Source organism: Malus sylvestris, chromosome 15, assembly GCF_916048215.2.
Source record: "Malus sylvestris chromosome 15, drMalSylv7.2, whole genome shotgun sequence".
Lineage (NCBI taxonomy): Eukaryota > Viridiplantae > Streptophyta > Magnoliopsida > Rosales > Rosaceae > Malus > Malus sylvestris.
The window spans coordinates 42,762,032-42,787,736 of NC_062274.1; the positions used below are offsets into that span (position 1 = coordinate 42,762,032).

General features: G+C 38.2%; 3 protein-coding genes across 10 annotated transcripts; 1 reads left to right on the plus strand and 2 right to left on the minus strand.

Moving 5' to 3' along the window:
- The first annotated feature begins 2,074 nt into the window (after nt 1–2,074).
- LOC126602590 (uncharacterized) lies at nt 2,075–3,328 on the plus strand. Its single transcript, XM_050269491.1, has 3 exons — nt 2,075–2,509; nt 2,786–2,947; nt 3,132–3,328. Exons 1-3 carry the CDS (start codon nt 2,222–2,224, stop codon nt 3,219–3,221), a joined length of 540 nt encoding a protein of 179 aa, XP_050125448.1. The 5' UTR covers nt 2,075–2,221; the 3' UTR covers nt 3,222–3,328.
- Nucleotides 3,329–3,484: 156 nt separating this feature from the next.
- LOC126602589 (uncharacterized) lies at nt 3,485–7,369 on the minus strand. Of its 3 annotated transcripts, none has more exons than XR_007616165.1 (3): nt 7,046–7,369; nt 3,975–5,036; nt 3,485–3,861 (listed from the first exon to the last, which is right to left on the minus strand). XR_007616165.1 is itself a non-coding variant. In XM_050269489.1 (2 exons), exon 2 carries the CDS (start codon nt 5,020–5,022, stop codon nt 4,063–4,065), a length of 960 nt encoding a protein of 319 aa, XP_050125446.1. In that variant the 5' UTR covers nt 5,023–5,036; nt 7,046–7,369; the 3' UTR covers nt 3,485–4,062. The 3 variants fall into 3 exon arrangements, 1 of the variants encoding a protein (XP_050125446.1); XR_007616164.1 differs by having other exon boundaries at nt 3,485–3,867; XM_050269489.1 differs by having other exon boundaries at nt 3,485–5,036.
- Nucleotides 7,370–7,995: 626 nt separating this feature from the next.
- Nucleotides 7,996–14,282, minus strand: LOC126602587 (mitogen-activated protein kinase kinase kinase 1-like). 6 transcript variants are annotated; one of them, XM_050269487.1, is made up of 9 exons: nt 13,093–14,278; nt 11,691–11,775; nt 11,451–11,513; nt 10,607–10,764; nt 10,322–10,394; nt 10,142–10,204; nt 8,968–9,078; nt 8,592–8,837; nt 7,996–8,435 (listed from the first exon to the last, which is right to left on the minus strand). In XM_050269487.1, exons 1-8 carry the CDS (start codon nt 14,076–14,078, stop codon nt 8,625–8,627), a joined length of 1,752 nt encoding a protein of 583 aa, XP_050125444.1. In that variant the 5' UTR covers nt 14,079–14,278; the 3' UTR covers nt 7,996–8,435; nt 8,592–8,624. The 6 variants fall into 6 exon arrangements, with proteins under 6 accessions (XP_050125444.1, XP_050125442.1, XP_050125441.1 ...); XM_050269485.1 differs by having other exon boundaries at nt 7,996–8,443; XM_050269484.1 differs by having other exon boundaries at nt 7,996–8,459.
- Between the last annotated feature and the right edge of the window lie 11,423 nt (nt 14,283–25,705).

Here is a 25,705-nt window from a genome sequence, read left to right on the forward strand (position 1 = left end):
AAAAATACACTTAACATGTATTCAACGTCTAATAAACGATTACCATGTGATAAAACGATTACACAAAAGACTCTCTCCCCTAAAACCATCCTAACAACCTCATCCTGAGCCATCCCTTTACGACCTAACCTCTTGCAGACCCTACGTACCATTGGTTCAATAAATTAACAGCCAACCACACTTAGTGCAGAAGATATTTAAACTATGTTCTCCGCGGACAGCTGAAATTAAAAGGCATGCAAGTGAAAAATGCATAGCAACATATAATAGGATCAAAACAAACTATTGTAAAAAGATAAAAGCAAGCTAACCATTCTCCATGATGAAAAACTAAAGACGACTTGAAAGAAAAGGAGAAACTAACCTTTAGAAGTAGTCGAATGAATGCAGCTTCGTGGCACTGTCTGTGGAAGCACTCAAAGTTTCAAAGAAATCACATTTATTTATGTCTTTGAGGGAAATCAAATTACCCAACGGAAATTTGTTAATCAAAGGCTTTAACCTCGTATTGGAAATCAAAGCAGAAACATGTAAAAGAGCTGTGACATACCTGTGGAGCTCTTGAGCATGGAAAGGCTCTGGTTTTTTTTATAAAAAAACAACGGAAAATAAAATAAGAAACCGGCTGAAAAACTCAAAAAACCTCTTCGGAAAAACTGGACATCAGCTTACCACTGATTCACCTAGACCGTAAAAAATCGAGGCATGCAAATGGTAGTTTTTGTTCCTGAGATGAAGGGGAGACGATAGTAAAATTCAACACAAAACCAAAATCAAAAGGAGGTATATTAAGTTGGCAAAAGTATTCACATGATAGGATTTCACAAATTTTAAGTTAGATGGGAAGTTTATGAATGTTTGAGAATAATCAATGAGCAACATGCTCACGAACAGAGTCCAAAAAAAGAAAATAAATTCCGGATTATTCATGACTTTAGTTTTTGACAGATCAACAGCTTGTTGCATGATCAGAAATTCTCAGAATCACAGGCATGGCCATACCTCCCTCCCACATACTCCATTTCTTTGTTTCCAAATCAAGGAAACAGAGTTCATTTCAAGAGTTCTAGGAATTCAAATATTTTTTATAATAATTATAAAAGAATTACATTTCTAATCTCCAATTCACTGATAAAATTTCAGATTCTTTGATCACAATTTAGAGGTAAATTTCAGTTTCAGTAAATAAATTTGTAAAAAGATTCCTCAGCATCATTGTAGCTGGTACTTATGCATTTTATGGGCAATATCACAGAGCAGCAGCAGAAGAACGGTAAATAGGGTTTACGAACAATATTTCCAATTTCCAAAATTAAGATTACTTTGGTGTGAATATACCCCAACACATCTATCAAACCCTAATTGAAACTTGTGCTCCAATCAGGCGAACAAAGAACCTCCCCAATTCATTTAATTTTCCAATTTAAAGATCGTAACTTTGAATAAATCAAAATTGAGATTACCTTCGTGTGAATTGGCGTTTGAGGTTGAGGAAGCTGCTCTGATTCACGTCTGAAAACGCAATAACCGAAATCAAAACTCAGAAACGTACAACATAAAAAACACATACACAATATACGATTGAATAACATACCTCGATAGTTTGTGCAGCAAGAACAACGCTGACAAAATAACTGTACAAAACAACGATTTCAACGATCAGCAAGGGTTCAGAGTATCACACTCAAATTTTTTGGGCAATTGTAAAAGTGTGATTCTTATATGAGTTCAGTATATTAGGTGCATCACCTTAGAGGATGGCATAGCCTCGCAAGGTTCAAACAAGAAAAGGCTTACGGTGGATACTTAGGCACCCTGAGAACGGAATGCCTAAGAGGGAGGAATAATATTTTTTTAAAGGTTAATTATTAGTTTTATATTTGTTTTTTGTTGCTTCAGTGTAACACTTGTCTTCTTTTTTTTTTATTGTTTTATTTTTATACACAATAACATTAATGAGTTAAAATATTAGTTGTTATGAGATAAGGAAATCGGTGGAGATCGAACCCGAGGTGTATAGGCATTAACTTTTTTCATCACTACGGTAAAGTGCAACCTGCCTTTGTCATATTTTGTTTTGATGATTAGAAATTATATTTCCAAAAACAGTTAATTAACAAAAACAAAAGTTAACTACGAGGAAGAAAAAAACATAAGTTAATTAACCTGACAAAGGGAGTGGGATTAAATTCAATCACAAGAAAAAGCACATCCCAAATCCATGGCAAAACAAGAGTTGGAGAAAGAGGAGAAGAACAATGGCACAAGAGAGAGGCCTAACAAGAAGGAAATCATCATCACTGTCTATGTTGAAACACCATCACCGTCTGATTCGTCCCATCAGAAAACTGATGATCATGTTAAGAAGATCAAGCCCAAGCCTAGCTCCCAAAACCCTCATCAGACTGCGAAAACACGAATCCATGATCGCCGAGCTGGACTCCTTGCTTATTCTCAAGAGCTAAGAACAACTGGTGATTCCCAGAAAGTGCAATGGCATAAGCCTAGGGTAAGTTTTCATGCATATATAGATTGTTTGGTAATGTTGGTACATTGTTGATTTCGCGTCGATACTCCATTGATATATATATTTGGTAGTTGGATTCATACGAACGTATAAATTACAAAACTGAGGTACGTATCTAGCATTACTCTATTGATCATTTTAATATTTGGTATCGACAATGTAGGTAGATTTGTATCTGGTACCGGCCAATCACTCTCCGTAGTAGAAATGCACTTGAGTATACAAATTATTGAACTGAAATTCGTGTGTGCTTGGTAGGTGGGAAACAAAAGGTTCACAACTCCAATAAGACTCAGAAGAACACAGACCAGATGGAGATACCAGCGCTTAGTACCAGAAGTAGACGTATATTGCAATCCCAAATCCATCACAGGCAGGAACAACAAGTCCGCCGAATCAGAAACAAGTTCTAACTTTCTGGTAAATCGCTTACACATTAATCAAATTGTTTCTGCTTCATTTCAGAAATTGAAATTTGAGAAATGATCGTTTCGGCCAATTTCTCTTTTCCTTTCTCTGTTTTATTATGCATAAGCAAATTGGTTATGGGATTATCCTTAATGTTAAATTAGATGTTATTGTTTTTGTTGGTGTGTTTGGGCAGAGGAAGCTAAGGTGTGTGCTGAGGGGTATATCTGGCTGGAGCTGCAACAAGGGATCCAAAGTTGCTGAGAGAAATTATCATGCTGTTTGAGAGTTTTTAATGTTAATTTGCTTGAATGGGTCGTATGTCTTTTTTCAACCCACTTATCCTGCCCTGTCTGTTACAGAAGTAAAATTTAAGATCCATTTTTTCCTCCATGTGTAGACATTTTAAACATCTTGCTAAGTTAAAAATACTCGAAACAAGGGAAGTTATTGCACAAAAATCCGTAACATACGTGTAAAAAGAACATAGTTTGGCTCCTTACGGAATAGGAGTCAATTCTTCTTACTTGCAAATCACAAGGTCACACATACTGAAAATATCATATCAATTCCATTTTATTCACATCCCAGCAGAAAAATACAGTAGATTCTACTTGCTGTGACATAGGAACCCCTAAAACAGAGGGTCCAAAATAAAGGAGGGGTCCTAAAGCCACCTGGTGATTCACATCAGGAAATACATTATTCCTCCAGAAGCTGTACACCAGCTACAAATGAAATTGGCAAAAGAATCAACACGGTAGGTCACTGAATTCAGAATTTAAGAGAAGATAAAATAAGGCACACTATTCACCCCTGTTGAAAGACAAAGAATAACCGATCAATACAACCTATGAGGAATATTGAACACGAGACTGCCCTCAAGTATCCAGGGTTTATGCCCAGCCATCTGCATTTCCTACAACCTGTCACTAATCACAGCGTGCAATTCAGGCCGCAGAAGCAATGATTCGAAACCAAAAAAGCGCGTTCAACTGCCTAAGTTTCCAATGAAAATGACAATAGTTCTAACGCATACCATAACAAGGTGCATCAATGAGGTGAATGCATTGAAAAGAAAATCGCACAAGTAGAATGCAGTCTCCCCAACATTTGGGTAATTTGAATCATAAGAATCGTCCAGGTTCTCTAATTCTACGCTGCACGGCCCCACCTCTAAGCCCGACAAGCCTTCGCAACACTCCCCTGCCTCGAACAGAACCACGTCGAGGTGCAAAGGCAGAACGAGAAGCCGGAGCACGCAAAAAACCATTTTCATCCAAAATCGTGCGCCGTGAGAAGAGACCACCAATATCAAATGAACCAAATCCAAAATCATCTGAGTCGCTGTCATCATCTAGCTCCGAATCAGAATCACTGTAAATGCCATCAGGGTTTGGCTCCAGCACATAATCCCCCATGATCACTGCCCCCGGAGTAGATGACACTATTGTGCTGATAACATCACTTCGCTCTCTCTCATACTCAAGCTTCTTCCATTTTTCTTGAAGTAAAGGATCCACTTCTCGGGGTCTTGCCAATGGGTGCTTTGCCTTAACATGTTTTCTGAGCTGTTTATAAGTTCCAGCAAATGAGCAATTTTCCTGCAAGCATGTTCTCTTCTTGGCATCAAAATATTGTCGTGCTGGTTCCACCACTGTCCAACCCTTCACTTGCCCCCGACATAGCGGGCATAAAAGCTCTGGTACATCTGTCTTCTCCTTGGGCTCCCCTTCACTTGAACTGAAACCTAAACTATCCATCAGTCCATTCCATGGTTGAGAATTTTGAATTGAACATGCTTTTGTGTACGCTTTCTTATATTGTTCGAGACAGTTTGAATAGCGATGGCCAGTGGCACACATATATGGGCGACAGCCCTTATTATAAGAGGAACAAAGGAGGAGAACAGCATTGTGAGGGAACTCCATGCAGACCGAACATGTCACATTTTCCCAATCTTTCTTCTCCACTGCTTTGTGAGGTTTCTTTTTTGAATGTACATCTTTAAGAACCTTTAATGGATGCTGGATCTTCTTTACAGCTCGGGAGTCATGTTTACGTCGCAACTTGTTAACTTTGGCCATTTACAAAACACAACCTGAAATCCAACAAGAGAAAAAGAAAGAGAAAGGGAAAGGATATTATTCTTACAAATCTTCAGCATTCTAAGAATAACAGATGAGTAAACAAACTAGGTTGCTTGCATACATCTCATGCACAACAAAACAAATGTGCAAATTGACGCTAAGATCTCCTTAATGACTTCATGTATCAAACACATCCAACAATTGTGTCCCTAAAAGGGAAAAGTCCAAAATGCTATTTGTGTGGTGTCATTCTTGAAAACATAAGTCCATTTAATACAGAAAATCAATTTTTTTCTTTTTTTTTTTGTTTTAAAAGCAAAAGGAATTTTCTGCAAAATCATAGGAACTATAGTTGACAAGTGAGAACAATTCAACTGTTGACAATTTGCAATTTCGATATACAATTTGTTTACATTACCCTTTACAAACCATAATTCATCATTTTATTTAGCAGGTAAGATTGAGACATAAAAAATAACCAGATTACAGAAGAAGTGAAAGTAAAATGGACAACAACATGGGATTCTGAGATCAAACGAGCACAATTTTCTCCATGCAGCAACCAAACCCCAGTGAATAAAAAGGGAGGGGGTTATTTAAAATAAATAAATAAAGTTTTGCAGTGTATCCAAGATAAAATTATAAAAATTTCCAAACAGATCTTTGTAAAGATCTGGCTGGCCTAGCTTCATGACTTGGGAACAAAAAATATCAACAAATTCATGGAGATCCGACGAAATCTCCACTGACTGACATTAGCAAATTTAGTAGCTGTCATATTGTTAAGAGAACTCACTCTGTGAGCCTCTGCATGGGAAATATAAGTGCATACCACTCATATAATACAATTTTTATTACAGATTTAAACATCAAGAATACCATAATAATCACAGAATACTTCATGTTTATTTGATTCAGTCTTTTACACTCTTCCACAGTCCACTCTCACCCCATATCGGCCCGATTTTGTATTCCTTATTAAAACCTCATCAAATTGCATACCAATAGCTTGTGCTTATCCTTACTAGAATATAATAAGATAGGGAATAGTCAATAATATGAGCACAATATATCTTCGTCTTTTTTTTGGTACAAGTGGAAATGATCATCTGAAGCATCACATGCCAGGGCTGATAAAACAATGAAATGATTGTAAAAACAATTAGGATTCAGAATTAGAAATAATCTAAACATATGGATCAGTTTAAAGTTACAAGTGACAATAATTTGACCATTCCCTAAAAATAAATCCTTTCAGACATTAGGCACTACAGAAAAAAAAAAAACAAAAAAACAAAAAAACAAACAAACAAACATTTCCTATGTTTTCACTTCTGCAATTTATAGACTCTTCTAGGTTAGAAGTGATTATAAACCAACATTAAAACTTATGTGTGCCCAGAAGTATTGATGAGATACCGTAGTTAGTTAATACTCCTACGCCCGCAATTTCGGTTAAACACGCAAATTTCAATTGAGGTGCACCACTAGGAGGACATCACAAAGAATTAAAATTTAGCAGTAGACAACCTGAAAAGATTACATCTTTTGACTAAATTGCTCTAAACTAGCACTTATTCGAATAAACACTTCCAAAAATGTGGGAAAAAGACGAAAAACTCAAGCATGCATTTACTTTCAGGATCAAAATGTCACATAAATAAATCAGAAGTTGTAATCAATCGCTTGACAAAAGCTAAAAAACCTAATTTGACCGGCAAAAGGCCTGAAGGCCCTGAACTTTACAGTTTATGCAATCCGAGATCCTTTAGAAACAAATTGTACGGACAAAAACATGAACAAGCAGTGAAAATTTGAAAATGCAAATCTACATGTAATACTACGTACGCGTTCACAAATGAATCTGAAATCCCTAGAAACAAACAGAGCAATTCACACAGCAAAAGGGTTCTTCGCAACGATCGAGACAAAGCTAACGGGAAGACTAAAACCCTAGAAAACGAAATCGAAGAAAGGCGCGAAAATTGAGATCGGCGGAGGAGTGGGGTGCAGTCAGTACCTGGGAAGCGGCGGAAAGGAAATCAGGCGGCGGCGATTACGGCGAGAGAGAGGGGGAGGTGGGGAGGAGAGAGAGGAGGGAGAGTAATGGATTTGGTAGGAATGTGGAGGCGGAGAAAGTGAGGTGAGGGGTGGTGGAAGGAGGGTTGGGGGAGAGTGAAAGGTCCGATTTTGGCGGGTCACGTGGGAGGAGAGAGGGAGTTGCGTGCGGTTTTTATGGTTGCGGCGATCGATGGGGTTGGTGGTGCACCATAATGTTGTCATCTGCATCACAGATGAAGAAACGACGATGAAGCCGCAGGCTTTTTGGTTGGGTTCAACTGAAAATCATTTGGGCCCACAAAGCTTAAATTCTGAGTCTCTGAGAGAGTCCATTTGTAGTGTGTGCTGGGCCCAGCCAGACCCGAATATTAGTCCTGTGATAGAAACAAATATAAAAAATAAAAAAATAAAAAAATAAAAATACTAGTCCTGTGAAGAAAGTGCAGGCATGTCTGCATGCGGACCGTGAGAGGTCGGTTGAGCAGTGCATACACCTCCGCTATGCTCTGAACCGGCTTCTCACAGTCCACAATTCGAACATCCAGCGCTGAACTGGCCTCTACAGATGTTTGTAGTTGATGTCAACATTGACTAATGGTTTAAGTTGAAAATGCATAAAAAACCTTGGAATGTTTTGTATTGGTTTTCCAAGTTACACAAAATAAAAAATAAAAAAGTCTAAATTGATGACTGATTCCCAAACAGCTGGCTATTCTGTCTCCACGAATATAAAGACTTTTTCTTTGTAAACATGAATATAAAGACTTTTTCTTGGTTGCTTCAAGATGTGTATAATATTGTAATTAGCATACAATTTAGTAAACTTGCTTGGAAAGTACTCTACTAAATTGTATGCTAAGTAAAATATCATACACAGAGAATACAGATTGTATTACGTAAGCCTGCCAATTGCAACACCGTCGATGACAAATTATATACGCCTGCCAATTGCAACACCGTCGATAACAAATTATATACACATCGCGATTCCTTTCCATTTCTTACAAATCTAACTACAACAACTTTTGCTAATACAAATCTTTCACCCACTGAATAACTTACTTTCGAACTAGAAGGAGAAAACACGGGACATCAAACACCTATCTAAATAAGGGCAAAAGAAAATCACATCCTACAACAGACGAATGCGCTTGAATAATTTCTTGCTAGACTGCTCGCTCCACGGTGCAAGATTTTCGGAGTAAGGAGGTGTGGACCCAATGGGGGTTAGCAGATCCTGTGACGACCTTGAAATTTGATGAACGCAAATGCACTCTACTAGCGTAAGCCAAAATTTGATGGCTGAACACTGGATACCGGAGCAAGTTACAGAACGTGGATAAAATGTCCTGCATCTCTAGCGTTGGACAGAGCTGTTACCAAAAAGCAAAGAAAATACTAAACAGTGAAAGCATTGGATTCTACAAGTAATTTCTTTTAGTTTACATTTGCGGGAAGAGTGAGCAACAAATATGAAGCAGTGGAACACAAATCCAATCTTTTACCTTATATCACAACTTATATCTGAACAAATGTTTTCAGCTGGGCCCCCGGTGATGATAAGGAGATGCTGATCCAGAAGACGTGGGAAGAGGTCTCTTAAGAAATGGATGAATTAAGAGCTGAGCAGCAGTGGGACGTTTTTTTGGATCAACTTGTAGGCATTGATGGATGAAATCTTGTGCATCCTTGGAAAGAGAATCAGGAACCTGAGGGGGCTCCCCCTTACCAATCTTAAATAACGCTTGCATCTGTTGAGACACAAGAAGAGACTATGTCAGAAACAAATTAGAGGTCAAGAGATGCACCATCCAACACATTGTCATCATCACTAGAGCACGGACCATAAAGAGTACAACTTATAATGAAATTGGCACAAACCCATTCAAGATTAGAGTATGGAACCCGCCCAGTTAACATCTCCAACACAGTGCATCCAAGGCTCCATATATCAGCTGGAAGCCCATAACCTTGGCTCTTTCGGTTAACAACCTGCAGAAGAAAAAGATGACTAAGAAATCCTCGAATAAAATTTGGACACAGCCTATAACATGCATGTATCAACATATTCAGCCTTTTCAAAGGTTAGACATTTCAAAAACAGAACTAGGTCCATCCCGCCTACATGTTTGAAAAAGATACTCCATGTGATGTGATATATAGAAAAAACAGAAGCTGGCAAACATTCAACTTGCAAGATGCATCAAAACATGACAACTATCATAAGCCATAGGCATCGTTATAAAATTTTCTAGCCTTGACACAAGATGTGGGATTTTTTTTTAGAATGAGAAAAGATATAGGATATCTGTAACTTACCGTACTTTATTTCAATTAATTCAGCTTAATTAACAAAAGAAAATCAATGAATAATATTGCTGCGTGTCTAGCTGTGTTCTTGGAGAAAATTTAATTAGGGTAGAAATCAGAAAAAAGTACAGGGTTCATTCATTAGCATTTTCGCTTTTTGTGTTCACAAGAAACAAAAATAAAAATAGAGAACAAAGAAAAGGAAAGTGAGAACAGGCGTGATGGTGGAGAGGGAAAGAGGAGAGCAAATACATAGAACTGCTTTCAGAATAAAAAATAAAAACATTTCTAGATAGTTTAGTTTACCAGTGGGGGCATCAACAACACGCAGGAAAACCAGCCAGGAATTAGCCCAAGGCCAGCACATCGTATCACAGTAACAAAGCTATTCTACTGCACATTTGAAAATTCCATCTTCTTTTTCAAAATATTCACTTAACTGACTCCTGATACTTTACTTATTTAGCAATGTTTTATGCAAATGTTATACTAGGTAATGCAGCAACCTGACTGAAACACATTAACATTTCATCAGGGTTCAGGAAGCAAGAAAACTTTGGGAAAATCATCCTGCAATAACCACTAAATTTAGCAATCCATGATTGTACAACAAGCTTTCATCAGTATCAAATTGAAGTACTTTAAGTCCTCGATTAAAAGAAAAGGAGAGCTCATAAGCATTCAAAATAGTCTAATATTTTTAACTTTTGATAACCAAAATTAAAATGAAAATGTAAAGGCAAACCTCTGGGGCCATCCAGAATGCAGTCCCCTGGCAAGATTTAATGTCATTCATATTTTGGATAGTCTGAAAAAAAAGGATGCAACAAAAAATATTAGGAGAAAAATAGTTCGTAATCACTTGTAAGTTGCAAATATCGAAAACACTAAAATAGCAAAGATTTCGAGGAATGAAAAGACAAACTTTTGCCAATCCAAAATCTGCAAGCTTCACAGATCCATTTGCATGCACCAAAATGTTTGCACATTTAACGTCCCTTGATACACGAAACAAATGGATGAGAATGGATGCAGACAAAATTACAGAAGCAAAGCATGGAATGAACATTTTGATGGCACAGCCACTTCTATTTCATTTTCATTCTGTTATGGGATGACCCTGACATGAAATGGCTCATTGGTGGAATAGGAAAACATAATCCACATAATATAACTTTCAAATAAACACATATCTTGTGACATGAATTACCTGTGAACCACTTTTCGGTCATGAAGATACTTCAGTCCATGCAGGATCTGTCTTGTGTATTCAGATACATGAGAATCTGTAAGATGATATGTCTGATAGAGTTTTTGAAGGGAACCTTTAGCTACAAGCTCCAGAAAGATATAAAGGTTTGATTCATCCTACAACAACCATTGAGCAAATTATACATCAGATACTGGTGCTTAGAACCAGATTAGATTGATAAGTACAAGAGCAATCTAATGCTTAATTAGTAAATGTATGCTATGGGAAAACTAGAGTAAATCATAATCAAACAATGTAATATACTATCAATATGAAACAGGTCAGAAATGCTTAAGCTTACACCCAATATATCTACAATTGTTGATACTACAAATGCTTAATACTTTTGGAGTCAAAGAAGACCATCAAATAGTATGGCCAAAGTGGCTGAAACTAACCGGTAACCCCCCAGGTATATACATGACAACGTGGCCAGTATAATTTTATGTCTAAAATCAATTTGTATGTGAGTAAAAATAAGAAAACTAAATAAAAGATAGTAATATCAATAGCATATAAAAAATTCCACGCCGGAAAGACAAAATATACCAATGTATGAGAATATTTTGTGTACATTAAGGTGGACTTTTTTGTAGTTGGGCACACCAACATCAATGATTCTCATTCTCATGACACTGTCAAATATAAATAAAAAAGAAGTTATACTGGCATGAATTTGTAGCATTTTATATACTGAACAGATGATCTTGACATGCATAAATACTCATCATGGGGGCATAGCATGACCAAAAAAACATGGGGCATACATTCAAGTCAAGAACAAGGAAATAAAAAGGAGTACCTTTTGGGTGCCATAATATTGAACTATGTTATGATGTTCAAACTGACTCAAAAGAGCAATCTCCTGAAAGAAAAAAATAAAAAAAACAGGGAAACACAAAATGAGGAAAAGTATGTCAGCAAGAAACAATAATCAACCTAGGCTGTACTCACATATAATAACTGAATCAATTACTTAATAACAGGGTATTGACATGCAAAACCAGGACACAAGACCAGACACAACAAAAGCATCTGTCACCTGTTCAAGTTGATAAACTCTTTGCTTTCCCTGATTTCCTTTGTCAAGCAATGAAACTTCCTTGACAGCAATGAAGCATCCGCCACTGGGAGGAAAGGAAAAACATAATCAATAGGATATCTCAAATAAGGGAAAGATGCAGCATAGTCGCTCTTTAAAAAGCACATTTGTACTATTTAATTCATTAGGTAAGCTTTGCAGCAAAACAAAGAACTAATTCATTTTCATATACAGTTATCAAACTAAACGTATAGGGATAAAGGTTCTATGGATAAAAATAACTACGTCAAAGTGGCAAAGATAAAATAACTACGAAATTGCATTCCCATTCCCCTATTAAAAGAAAAGACGATACCACAAAGCCTCAATCATTTCATTTCCTAACAAAACAAGCTTGGGCCTAAGGTTCAAGCTATTATCGGGCTTAAGCTCAGAAAAAAATCCAGACAGCTGATCCAGCCAAAAGTATGTCTCAGCTGGGCTTATTTGTAGAACAGGTGTCTGCTATCTCTAAAAACATAGCAACCGTAACCTCTCATATGAATCACCTTCCTCTTATGCTTAACAAACCCAAGTACATCTGCTACTCACCACCTAGAATTATATTTGCAAAAAAGGTTCCTAGCATAACTCAGTTGTCCATACATTTGCATACCACCAGGATGGCATGATATATTGGCTTGTAGTTCTCAAAAACACTTTAAACCCCATGAAGTAGGAAAATTAAGATATGCTTTAAGACTCATATAGAAACATAAAAAGGACAAGAAGCCTAAAAATCCCTTATCAAAAACCGTTTGAATTGCAATATATGTCTGAAAAAAAAAGCTTTTACTAGTGCAAATTTAGCACTTGATTGGAGCAAGGTCTCATATTCGAACAGCTATCGTCTTAAGATCTTCATTCTATAAGTTATTCTTCCAATCAAATATAAATAATGCCCTTGAAACTTCCTATCTAGAACACTCCATCAAGCTAGGCTGGTCTTGCATCACTAGTATCACTAAGGCAAATAAGGCCATCTATTTACTCTTCCATCACATAAATTTCAAAACCAAGTGGAAACCTTTCTTTAACCATCACCATTGAACACTTTAGTTATGCTTTCGTTTCTTTGCTTTGTTGAAATTAAAATAAAGTTCAAATGTTATGTAGCCTCCACCTATCTACTTCCCAAGTCCCAAGAACAGCAAGCTATCCTTCAAACGCTGATCTTTCTTACCTGAGCTAGCTTATTATATCATTATTTATCCCTCCAAGCTATTAAAGCATTTGTTTCTCCTAATTACTAATTGTTGCTTTAAATTTGTTCTTAGTTCTTAAACATATTGAAGTTTCCAATCTTAATACATATACAAGAATAAGCATTAATAAGAAACTGTAAAGGGCTTTGAGCACTTACTCAGAAATTGCTTCATACACCGACCCGAAAGACCCACTGCCAAGAAGGTCACCCTTCTCCCAGCGAGTGATAATAAGCTTCAGCCTCCCGTTCGGCGAAATTCTCTCATTCGGAGAAACAGTGGTGGTGCTGGAAGAATCATCATCATTCGACGTCGTAAATGAACACCCTTCAGAGACCGGCACAGTATATCTAATCTCAATCTCCACAGCACCCTCCTCTCCAACCTCTCCTTCTTCTTCTTCTTCTTCTTCTTCTTCTTCTTCTTCTTCTTCTTCTTTTTCATCAGAAGAGGAAGCTGCAGAAGAAGAATCAATCCTCTTTCCCACAGGGTTTCCTGCGCCTTCTGGAGCGAAATCCCTCAGAATGTCCCAAGTCGAGCATCCGTCGTCGATCACCGGAACCCTCATCGACGGCGGCGGCTTGAGCACCGGCGGCCGCACACCCTTGATCCCAACACAAACCCCAGCTGAAACAGAATTAGCAGCTGCAACATTATAAAACCCGCTTGGAACGGCCGAGTCAGCCCGAGTCAACTCAGTTGCAGCAACAGTAACAGCCCTAACTCTATCGGACAACTCAGCCATTTCTTCCCTCAATACGTCGGGTTTCGGACTATCCGGACTATCCAACCCGTAAAATCTGGAGATGGGAAGACGGTCCGAAGACGAGCGGATCTTCCTGGCCACCCAGTCCTCCTCCGATATCGAGAAGTCGTCGGGTCCGAGGCCCAAGGTCTTGTATATCCGCTCCATATCGCCCTCGTTGCCCTCGACCCGGAAGCTCGTCCGGTCCAGGTCGAACGAGCGCGTGTAGAGCGACGCCGACGACGACGAGTCATCGAGTGAGGACGACGTCGAGGCAGCGTCGTAGTCAATGTGCTTCACCGCATTGCGGCGCTCGAGCCTCGGCTTCCGGCGGTTCTTCTTCGGATCCATAGCTTTCGTTCCCTTGCTATGAGAGAATAATCGAGGTATGTGATGCATGGGGAGCTAAATCCATCTAAATTTTTCCACCTCAGCGCGGGAAATTCGATCGGAGAAAGCAAGCGACGATGTAATGAGACTTGTGTCTGATTTTCTCAGCTGATTTTCTGTTTGTTTCCCAAGAAAATAGAGCAAGAAAATGGAGGGAGGGGTTTGGGGGGCGTTTTCGGTAAACGCTGACCAAAAAGGAGAGATGGTGGGAATTTTGGAGACTGGTAAACGCCGTCGAAGGGTGAGAGAAAAAAAAGGGAAAACGCGGTGCCACGTGGCGGAGTGGGGACCACTTGCCAAGGATCTATCTAGGGCTTTTTGCAGTTTTTCTGAGAAGGCTCTCGGTTTCTTAAGCGTACGCCCTACGTCCGCGCAAAGATCTTGCTTACGTGCGTGACAGTAGACTAATGGTTGAAGTTAAAATCTAATTTTTTAACTCAAAATAATTTAGTTTCTAACTTAAGAAATAGTCTTCAATGATTTTGGTTGAAGTTTTAACTTAAAATTATTAAACAATACTCATTTAGTACTACGATTTAGTAGTATTACACTTTACTCATAAGTGAGATATCTTATCCTCACGATTACCAACACGTCTACATCAGGAGTAGTGCCAGATAGTTAATGAAAGCACTTAAAAGGCAGAAATGAAATAAAACAAATCAAGCAGGGGCAAAATCGTCCACACACTGTTAATAAACAGTGGACTCTCTCACACGATGAACACTAATTTTTGCTATATGTATAATAATTTGTGCTACGAATTAAACTAACAAACACAGAGTATTAGCAACAACAAAAGGTGTGCAGGTTGGGCTGGTCCAACCCCATTTTGCCTAAACCTTAAACTAAAGTTATATAAAAAGATTAGAGGAAACATTTGTTGAGCTTGGACTGACAAACAGAACACAATTAGGTTGAACTAATGAATATTCCAGTTTCTCAAAAAAAAAAAAAAAGCTGGGGCAACCCATTAAGAATCAACCCAGATCCACCTAAATTCCAAACCTGAGTTGGCAATTGGAAATATAAAAATATAATTTCATTTTATATAGATGGCTGCAGGCATATGGTATGGATAATAGATTTCTCCCGTTCTTGTCACTAGGTAAGTTTGATTAATCTACTCGCTTCACAAATCCCATAAGTTATATTTATACAACTGTTCAATAATATATAGATTGTAGTCTTACAAAAATGATATATAGATTATAATTGGGTAATGACGTTCATCGCATTAATGAAGCAAGTTTCAGTTCAACCTAACTCATGTGGTTCTAGGTCCAAAATCTTATATATCGAAAAATTGAAGCAAATGACATAAAAAAAAAAAGATTCAAAACGGTTCAATCGAAGTAGATAAATTCTTAAGAAAATAATCTTTCCACCTTCCATGGAGAAATTCAAATTTTCTATTTAGGCATTTGGCCATTTCTGATTCAACGAATACAAAAAAAGATGAAATATTGAATAAAACAATTAAAACGAAACATGATAGCAAAATTGATTATATGTTGGTTGTGCTTTTTACATGATACATCTACCATGGAAATAAAAAGGCAATTTAAATTCTGGAAGGTTAGTTAGGATGATGACAATTCCAAATAAAGATATAGCTTCTTTTTTTTCCTTCTTTTTTGGCGATTAAATAAATTCTAGTTTGGTCTGGAAAATAAAAACAAAACAAAGAAACAAACAAGTACCAGTTCATGGTAGGCCAGTAGCTATTTCTCCGCAACGCTGTTGATAAGTACGAAATAGCATATTAAATAAAATAAAAACAATAATATAAAATTGGTTAAAAATAAAAAGACAAAAAATCTTTTTCTTTTTCTTTTTTTTCAAAATATACGATTTATCTACACTAACGGGTGTAGCGTGGGGAAGTAGACTAAGTCTCGTAATAGGCTAGCCGTAATAATTTGGCGAAAATCGAACCTAAGATCTCTCACTTACAAATGAAGAGAAATTTCACTAAACCGTAATACTAAGTGACAAAGAGACAAAAAGTCTTGATACTTGATAGAGTTTATTGACTATATTGCATACAAATGGTGTGTGTAGGGGTACCTCTAAATGGGGCACCAAATTGTTAGAGCAAGTCCATCCCTAAAAATACGTTGGCCCCCAGCCCATTTAATTCACTCAAATGGATAGTGATCGACCCCAATGAATAGTACTTAGCCAAATGCATCTCCATCCCTAAAAAATGTAATGGCACATAGTCTAGTCAATTCGTATAAAAGTATTATTAATTTTTTTTATAAAATAATATAAAAAATTAGTTTTAATTTCGGATAGGATTTTTAACCAATCTTGTCACGCCACGTGTTATTATCTGAAAGTACTATTTTGTGGGTAGATTTCCGATAAGATTTTCAACCAAACCTGACACGCCATGTGTCACTATCTGTTTACAATAATTTAGCCAAGACTTTGATAAGATTTGCAACCAATATTGTCACGCCACGTGTCATTATCCGAAAGTACTATTTTGTGGATAGATTTTCGATAAGATTTTCAACTAATCCTGACGCGCCACGTGTCAATATATGTATTTTAAAATAATTTTTAATAATTTTTTTATTAATTTTTAATATGTTAATTAATCTGGACCGTTGGATTTGAAAAAGATTGATAACCAACAACCCAAATTTGGACATGTGGCCGACTGTCATAATTCAGACCGTTTGCTTCTTCTTTTTTATGTTTTTTGGCCGAAAATCATGGACCGTTAATCTAGGAATTGAACGGCCCAGAAGGCGCCACGTCACTAGCCATTGGTCTTGAATTTCAAATTTTTTTACCATTGGAAATCCAACGGCCGAAGACACGCCATGTGGCTTCTCCCCACTCCCCTTTATTGCGCTGCAATGACGAGCCTCACGATCTTTTTCTTGTCAGGAACGCATGCCCACGTGCGTTTCCCAAAAAAACTCAGTGTGCCTCATTGACGCCGGCGTGATGTCACATAGGCCAGGACATTGCTCAGCACATTTTGGGCCGGCCTACATGCTGGCTTGGGTTGTGGGCTGGCCTATTTCGCTTGGCTGGAGTGTATTTTGTGTAGTCCAGCCTATTTTTCAAGCTTTGTCCCAGCCTACCCCATTGAGGTGGAGTTGCTCTTATAGAACATCTAAATATAGGACACTAATGTTATTTGTTCTACATGTACAAACAACTTGGCCAACAATATAGTCACCAAATATGATACATAATGTCATGTTTTATGTAATGTGTAAGTGCCTAAATTCCACACCCAATATTTTTTTTACAATTTTTCAAAAAGAAAATTTCTTTTTTCCTAAAATTGTGATATAAGTATTTTTATAACAAATAATATACAATTTAATTACCACGAATATTGTTTGAGCATATATATGACTAGTATGAAATAATTATTGTTGACACTGTAAAAAAAAATTATTATGCACTTACGTGTACATGAACATATGAAAAAGAAATTACACTTCAAAGAGTGCAAAATAATTTTTCACATCACCAATAAAAATTTGCGAATAAATTGATGCTAGTCTCTTGCAACATGCTAACCATATGGCAATTGGTTTTTTTTTCCAATTTATTTAAAATACTAATTTTATATTTATTTTAAATTTCAAACAAATAAACAGTAAAAACTTTTTAAAAATTCAAAAAACAAATATAAAAACTTATGAATTTTTAATTTTAATATTTTAATTAGAGAGGGGCATTCTTAAGCTTCTTTCATTTTAGGGTGCTAGCTTTATATACTAGCATATGGGCACACACAAAGTGTGTGAGAAAATTTTTTTATTTTTGTTTTTGAAATAGAAGGAGAGAGGAAAAGAGTGATAGAGAATGTGGAAGTGTGAAGGTTTTTTTATTTTTATTTTTATTTTTTATTTTTAATTAGAGATATGTTAGGATTACATGTAGGTGAGATTTTGAAAAAAAAAAAGCAAAATTTGGTTGTGTGAAATTACATTTCTGCCCCATATTTCTTATTCATGTTCTGTTTTAATTAGAGAGTTAAACTATTAATTTCATAGAATTTTAGTTGACAATGAGTGTTTTATTAATTAGTAGAGATAGATAATATATATATATATATATGTTGTAAACATTCCTAGAATAAGTATGATTGTGTAAATCCTAGATTAGATTTGATTCTAGTTATCCTTTCCTATTACAACTTGTATTACTTGGAGGAGAAGGAATATCTTCTCTCCCTTTACTATTATAAATAAAGGCACAATGTAGGAGGGATAACAACACACACATTCCCCTACAATTCTACAAACACACATCTCTCTCATCTCTCTCCACTGCCGCCGGCCCTCTCTATATTGTCAGATAAAAATAGACCACAACACATTATCAGCACACTCCTACCGCTGCGCTTAGGAATCTGACGTTAGAGATTTTTTTCTGCATCAAACCAGTTCATCCATATCATCACGCAATCAGGTTCTTTCCAAACAACGGCTTTTAACTCGATATTTTGCAAGCCCTGATAGCATGAACATTCACCATGATGCATGACCCAACTTTACGTTTAACGTATTTTAGATTCTACATAAATTGTGTATGCTTCATCACCAAAATTGCTACAATTATGTGAATTTGATATTTGCCATGAATTGAATCTTACATAAGTACATGCATTGAAACTATTATTTGCATATGCATCAAAGTAAATATGTGATTCATTGAATTATACATGCATATAATATAATTGAATTAAAAATAAAAATTTTGCGATTGGGGAATTAGGGTTCTTCGAACCCGTGCCTTTGCATCACGCAAGGCTACAACACAACCAGGCCCGCAGCCTGCGATGGCTAGCCCATCTTCTTGCAAGGCCTGCAGCCTGCATTCCCATGCTTTCCCGAGCCGAGAGCCCGACGCCCATCGCGTCCCCAGCAAACCAACCCCGACACCTTTCATGGTGTCGATTGGCCACGGCATGGCCTGCAGCCATTGCTTTGAACCTCTGGTTCACTTCGCTGACGACTAGAAGTCGTCCCACATTTCAAATTGAACTGAGATTCACCGGAATCTCGTTGGATTTTTTTAATTCGATTTCAATTTTTTTAGGGTTTTATAGTTGTTGATACGTTGAGATTTCCTTATCTCCGTGGTTGTCCACGACAACCGTGACTCATTCTGAGCTCCAACAACCTCGACACGACCACCTGCAGTGGCGCCGTCCACCTTTTCTAGTTTTTTCTTCCCCTGCCAAACACACCCAGCACGGCTGGGATTTTTTTTGGACCTTTCCCCGAGCCCTATCCGGGCTCTGTCTCTCAGCCCCATATGAAAAAAAAAACAATTTTTTGCTGGGCTCGCTTGCAGCGGCCCAGCCCGCAAAGACAAAATTTTTTGTTTGTTTGTTTATTTCCTGGGCTCGCCTGCTGCGGCCCAGACCGAAAAAAAAAAGAAATTTTTTTGTTTTTTTACGCCAACCTGAAGTGGCCCGCGCGCGGAAAGAAATTTTTTTTTTGGGGGGGTCTACCTGCAGCAGCCCATTCCCTTCTCACCCCGTGAGCCTGCAGCCTACACCCGGGGATTCTCGGCCTATATTTTTAGGCCCCGCGATTTTATTATTTACTATTTTTAAATAATATGGATTTTTATATTTTCACCCACATTTTAATTTGGCCCCGAAGACCCACATAAAATTAATTCAATTATCATTATACAATATTTTTGCATATATTTGTTGCATATTTGTTTGCATATATATTTGTGTATGCCTGCAGGAATATATGAACCTGAAGTTCATAATTACTTTGAAACCCGAAGTTTCTTATAAACATGCCTTGTTTGAAAACCTGAAGTTTTCTCTTAAACATATCACCCATGAAAACCCGAAGTTTTTCATGCAAAATTAAACCAATACATGTCTATTAGAACCTGTATGTTCTACTCCTATGTGAATGGATTGATTTTTCTCCATTACACTAACCACATCTTGTCCATCTATTTGTGATAGGAACATGTCGAATTTGAACAAACTCGACTTCACCACTTTAGAGGTATCTGGAAGGAACTTGCGTCCTACTATTGAAGAAGCAACAACTGAACCTGTTGGCGAAGCTGAAAAAGCTACTGCTATGATCTTCATCCGAAGACATATTCATGACGCTCTGCAAACTGAGTACCTTGCTGAGGAGGATCCACGTGCATTATGGGTCGCTTTGGCTGATCGTTTCGAACACCAAAAGGACATATTCTTGCCTGAAGCAAGACATGACTGGTAGCACTTACGCTTCCAAGACTTTAAGTCTATGAATGAATATAATTCTGAAGTTTGTCGAATCCGATCACTTCTCAAGTTTTGCAATGAAACTTTGACTGAAGAGGATCTCCTGGAGAAGACCTACTCGACCTTCTCTGCTTCTAATATTGTCCTGCAGCAATAATATAGAGCTCAGAAGTTCACTAAGTTCTCGGATTTGATCTCTGTTTTACTTCTTGCTGAAAAGCAGAACCAGCTGTTGATGAAGAATCATCAAGCTCGACCTACTGGGGCTACTGTTGTGCCTGAAGCACATTATAGCACTAATCAGCACCCAAAACGCCAAAAGAGGCATGGTAAGGGCGGCCAGAAGCCATCCCACCAAGGTCAACAGAGTCAAGGCTCATCCAAGGGAGGAAACAAAGCCCAGAAGCGCCCAAACCTCGCTCCTAAGGCCCCGAACTTCAAGAATAAGGGCAAAGCACTTGCCACAATGAATGACGATATGTGCTATCGTTGTGGTTCAAAGGACTATTGGTCCCGTATTTGCCGTGCTCCCAAGAAGGTTGTAGATGAATATCATTCTCGTCGTAAGAAGTTTGAATCAAACTTCATGCAAGTGGACGAACTGGAGACTACAAAGATTGAGGTTTCTGACTTTCAGAAGGATACCACTCCTATGGAAGATTAGAATCTTAGACATAGACTTTTTTTTAGTTGAAATAAGACAATTGGGGCCGAATTCCACATAGTGGCCGCACCCCACCTTGTTTTTTTGTTGATTTTGAACAATTTTCCTTCAAGTTTTGGATTATTAGTTGGCAATTTATTTTGGATATTCAGTTTTAATCCTTGAATAAATGAAATTATTTTGAATTGATACTTGTTTTTATAAACTTTTATGCATGTGACCAATTCAAATTAATTTTTCATTCTAGGTATGACTAGTGGGAAAGTTAGTTGTCTGCAGATAGTGCAACCACTGATAGGAGCATATTTATGCGCCTTAGTTAGCTAGTTCTTATGCATTTTCATTATGTTTTCTGAGTTTAAAGTAGTCCTTTAAGCTAGTTTCATGTGTTTTCAGGTTTTAAGGGCATATTACATAAAATGATGCAAATTGGAGCATTTTAGAGCAAAATTGAGCTGGAATGGAGTGTATGCATATGGAGCACAAGGAATGGACAAGTTTGAAGGTCAAAGGAGCCTAAGAGATGAAGAAATGAAAGTGAAGAACAAAGAATGCAGAAGTGGAAACCAAAGTTTCTAAAGTTGGAAGTTTCTATTCTTTGAGGTTTCCATTTTTGAGAGTTTCTATTCTTGGCTTTGGGCTTTTAGATGACCTATCCTCATCCTCTTAGACTTGGGCCGCACCTTTCCCCTTTCTAGAAACCCTTTGCCTTGCCTTGCAAGGCATTCTAGAAGGCCCATCCTTTACCCTATCCAACCAGCCGCACCCTAGGCCTTTTCCCATTAAAAATCTGATTGTTTTAACCTAATTTCTGATGGATTTGGGCTTCTAGAAACCCTAATCTGATTTGCTAGGGTTTTTAAGTGCCTATATATACTCATTAAACCTTTTGGCCGAATATACCACCTCCCATATTCATAAATCACGCCAGAAATTCACCCTTGTGCTTTGCCACAGTCTTCCACCACCATTCTCCCAAATTTCTGCAGAAAACAACCCCTTGCCATAGCACCCATCAACCCTAAACCTTTCTATACCATTCCCCATCCATTCTACACCATAAATACCACCCAAAACTTGTTCTAAACTTCTCTGCCGCAGCAAAGAAGAAGGAGAAATCGTTGATGCGCTTGCTGCCAAGTTGGAGCGTTCTAGGTGTTTTCTTTCTTTGGATTTTAATTTCTAAATTTATGTATCGTTGCTTTGCGAGTATGAGGAACTAAACCCCCCCTTGGCTAGAGGGGGATTCAAAACCATGTTTATGCTTGCTATATGATTTGATTACTTCTAATTGCGTTTCATAAGTTGTGAATTCAATTTACTTATCTATATGAATTAAAACTGGTTTGTGTATGTTGGTTAAGAGGGCCCGCTTAATTTGCATGCATGAATTTGATGCTAGGATATAAGGGAATTTCAATTAATTGTTATGAACTTATATTCACAAGTAGTAAAGGTTGTTGATCACAATCGTGTTAAGTAAATTCTTGGCATAAGTTTCATGCAATTCATAGTAACAAGTGCCTCGTCAATGCTTATGGTTTTCATAGAACTTAATGATTCTTGCATGTGTCTCTATTATGCGCTTTCATGTAGGGAACTTGTGGGGAATGCTTTGGGTTGTCGTATGCAATTCATCCAATTCAATAACTTAAGGAAAATCTGAGGGAAGCGGACCTAATTAACTTGGGGCGTTGAGAATTCATGGTTTATTGAGAAGCAATTGGAAATCGTTTTGTATGCAAGTGTGACATGTGTGGAGAAGAACCCCTTAGCTAGCCTTCCATCCATTCACTTTAACCAATTTCGTTTTAAAATCTGTTTAGTTTAGTTTACTTGTTTTGTTTTTAAATTCGTCCAAAATCAATCCCCCTTTACTTTGTTGAGTCATATTAGTTAGAAATCAATTTAGTTTGTGTTTTTAAGTGTCTTGAGTCAAGTTATAACCAATTTTCGTCCAAATTCTTCCTTGGTGTCAGAAACTGCCCAGAAAGTGTTTTTAAGGCAGTTTTGAGTGTTTGTTTGCTGTTTTGAGTCTTTTGGTTTGTTTTGGTGTTTTAAAGTTTAGTTTTGCATTCTTTGAGTCTATTTTAGTGTTTTAAACTTGTTTTTACGTATTTGAGTCAGTTTTCAAGTGATTTAGCAATCCCTCCTAATCCCCGGCCTAGAACGATCCCTACTTACATACTTTGCTACAATTGATAAAAAGAGGGTTAATTTGAATGCTAGTTAATACCATATCAACCACACATACTGTTTTGTGTGAACGCATCTATTTCACTAACTTCGTACCTAAGAATGCACCTCTGACAACCCTCTCAGGCCCATCCAACCTGATAGAAGGATACAGTAAGGCACGTATAATGTTGTCCAATGGTACAATCTTGACCATTGCTGAGGCACTCTATTCTCCACGTTCCGGAAGAACGTTACTAAGTTTCAAGGACATTAGAGATAACAATTACCACGCTGAAACCCACGTAGAAAACGGAGTTGAATTTCTGTGCGTAACTTCCTACGAATATGGCCAGAAGCGTATTCTAGAGAAGATGGAGCGTAACCCGAGTGGTCTGTATACTACGACCATACGCCCCATCGAATGCCATTATGTGGCCGGCCCTACCACAGGGACCGCTCACGAAATTACACTTTGGCATGATCATTTGGGACATCCTGGACGAATAGCGATGCGCTGTATCCTCAAAACTTCACACGGGCATCCACTAACCCGAAGCTTAGGTTCAATCCATGAAATCGCATGTCAAACATGTTCTATGGGAAAGCTTATTACTAAGCCTTCTTATAACAAGATTCGTTCGAATCCTCCTATTTTTCTACAACGGATTCATGGGGACATTTGTGGACCGATTCAACCTCCATGCGGACCATTTAGATATTTTATGGTTTTGGTTGACGCTTCTACACGTTGGTCACACGTATGCTTGTTGTCCACAAGGAACGCTGCATTCTCCAAACTGTTGGCTCAGGTTATCAAGCTCAGGGCTCACCACCCTGATTATCCGATCAAATCTATTCGATTGGATAATGCTGGAGAATTCACAACTAAAACTTTTGATGACTATTGCATGTCGGTTGGGGTTGAAGTTGAACATCATGTACCCCATGTTCACACCCAGAACGGCCTGGCAGAGGCTTTCATTAAGCGTTTACTAATGATTGCTCGATTATTGGTCATACGTACCAAGCTCCCGATCGCTGCTTGAGGCCATGCAATATTGCACGCAGCAAAGTTAGTCCGCCTGAGGCCTGTTGCGACACAACCATTTAGTGCCCTTCAGTTGGTCACCGGATGCGAACTCGGCATATCGCATCTGCGCGTTTTTGGTTGTGCGGTCTATGTGCCGATTTCACCGCCCTTACGTACAAAAATGGGGCCTCAGCGAAGGATGGGAATCTATGTCGGATATGATTCTTCTTCAATTATTCGTTACTTAGAACCTTTGACAGGCGATCTGTTTACTGCTCGTTTTGCGGATTGTCACTTCTATGAGACAGTCTTCCCGCCGTTAGGGGGAGATAAGAACGTCAACGTTCCTAATGAACGACGCGAATTATCGTGGACGACTCCCACTTTGTCTCATTTAGATCCCCGCACCACTCAGTCTGAAGCTGAAGTGCAGCGCATATTAGATCTCTAGAGCATAGCTCAGAGCATGCCAGATGCTTTCACCGATCTAGCGCGCGTGATAAGATCACATATTCCAGCTGCGAATACGCCTGCAAAGATAGATGTACCAAATGTACGACGGACTACCCTCCTGGAAGCCCGAGACGCCAATTCTGGTGATCCACGTACATTAGCGGCTAGCCAATCATCTGCCCCTACACAAAAGCGTGGCAGACCCCTTGGTTCAAAGGATTCACACCCCCGGAAGAGGAAAACCACGGCACAAGGTCCTGAAGAGCCTACCGTGAATCCGACTATCGCTTACTCATTTTACCCAACTCATGAGGAAATTCTAGATTATGGAAGTGTCCTTGAAGAGACGAATCCTCCTCCCGAGAATCGTGAGATTTCGGTCTATTATGCTAGCTTATATGATGTGTGGCGTAGAAATGAGATGATTGTTGACGATGCATTAGCATTTGCAGTAGCTACTGAGATCATGTTGAGCGATGACATTGAACCGCGTTCCGTTGATGAATGTCGACGTAGAGCTGATTGGTCAAACTGGAAACAAGTAATCCAAGTCGAACTTGATTCACTTGCGAAACGTAAGGTGTTTGGACCTGTAGTTCCTACTCCTCCACATGTGAAGCTCGTTGGCTACAAGTGGGTTTTCGTTCGGAAGCGTAATGAGAAGAAAGAAATTGTGCGTTACAAAGCTCGTCTTGTAGCACAAGGTTTCTCACAACGCCCCGGGATTGACTATGACGAAACTTACTCACCCGTTATGGATGTGATTACTTTTCGATACCTTATCAGTTTGGTAGTTTCCCAAAAACTGGATATGCAGCTGATGGACGTAGTAACTGCGTATCTCTATGGGGATCTTGATACGGAAATTTATATGAAAGTTCCCGAATGACTTACATTGACTGGTTCAAATATTTCCAAACCCCGGAACACGCTCTCAATTCGGCTGAGGCGTTCACTATACGGTTTGAAACAATCCGGAAGAATGTGGTATAACCGTCTGAGTGAGTATTTGACTAGTCAGGGATATGTGAACAACGAACTATGCCCTTGTGTGTTCATTA

Bases quoted from the DNA above. Each gene is read 5' to 3' on its own strand.
- LOC126602590 (XM_050269491.1), top strand. From the start codon at position 2,222: ATGGCAAAACAAGAGTTGGAGAAAGAGGAGAAGAACAATGGCACAAGA. The intron at 2,510-2,785 runs GTAAGTTTTCAT...TGTGCTTGGTAG, and splicing joins TGCAATGGCATAAGCCTAGG to GTGGGAAACAAAAGGTTCAC. The intron at 2,948-3,131 runs GTAAATCGCTTA...GTGTTTGGGCAG, and splicing joins AAACAAGTTCTAACTTTCTG to AGGAAGCTAAGGTGTGTGCT.
- LOC126602589 (XM_050269489.1), bottom strand. From the start codon at position 5,022: ATGGCCAAAGTTAACAAGTTGCGACGTAAACATGACTCCCGAGCTGTA.
- LOC126602587 (XM_050269487.1), bottom strand. From the start codon at position 14,078: ATGCATCACATACCTCGATTATTCTCTCATAGCAAGGGAACGAAAGCT. The intron at 10,395-10,606 runs GTAATTCATGTC...TCGTGTATCAAG, and splicing joins GACCGAAAAGTGGTTCACAG to GGACGTTAAATGTGCAAACA. The intron at 8,838-8,967 runs GTTTGTGCCAAT...GTGTCTCAACAG, and splicing joins CATACTCTAATCTTGAATGG to ATGCAAGCGTTATTTAAGAT.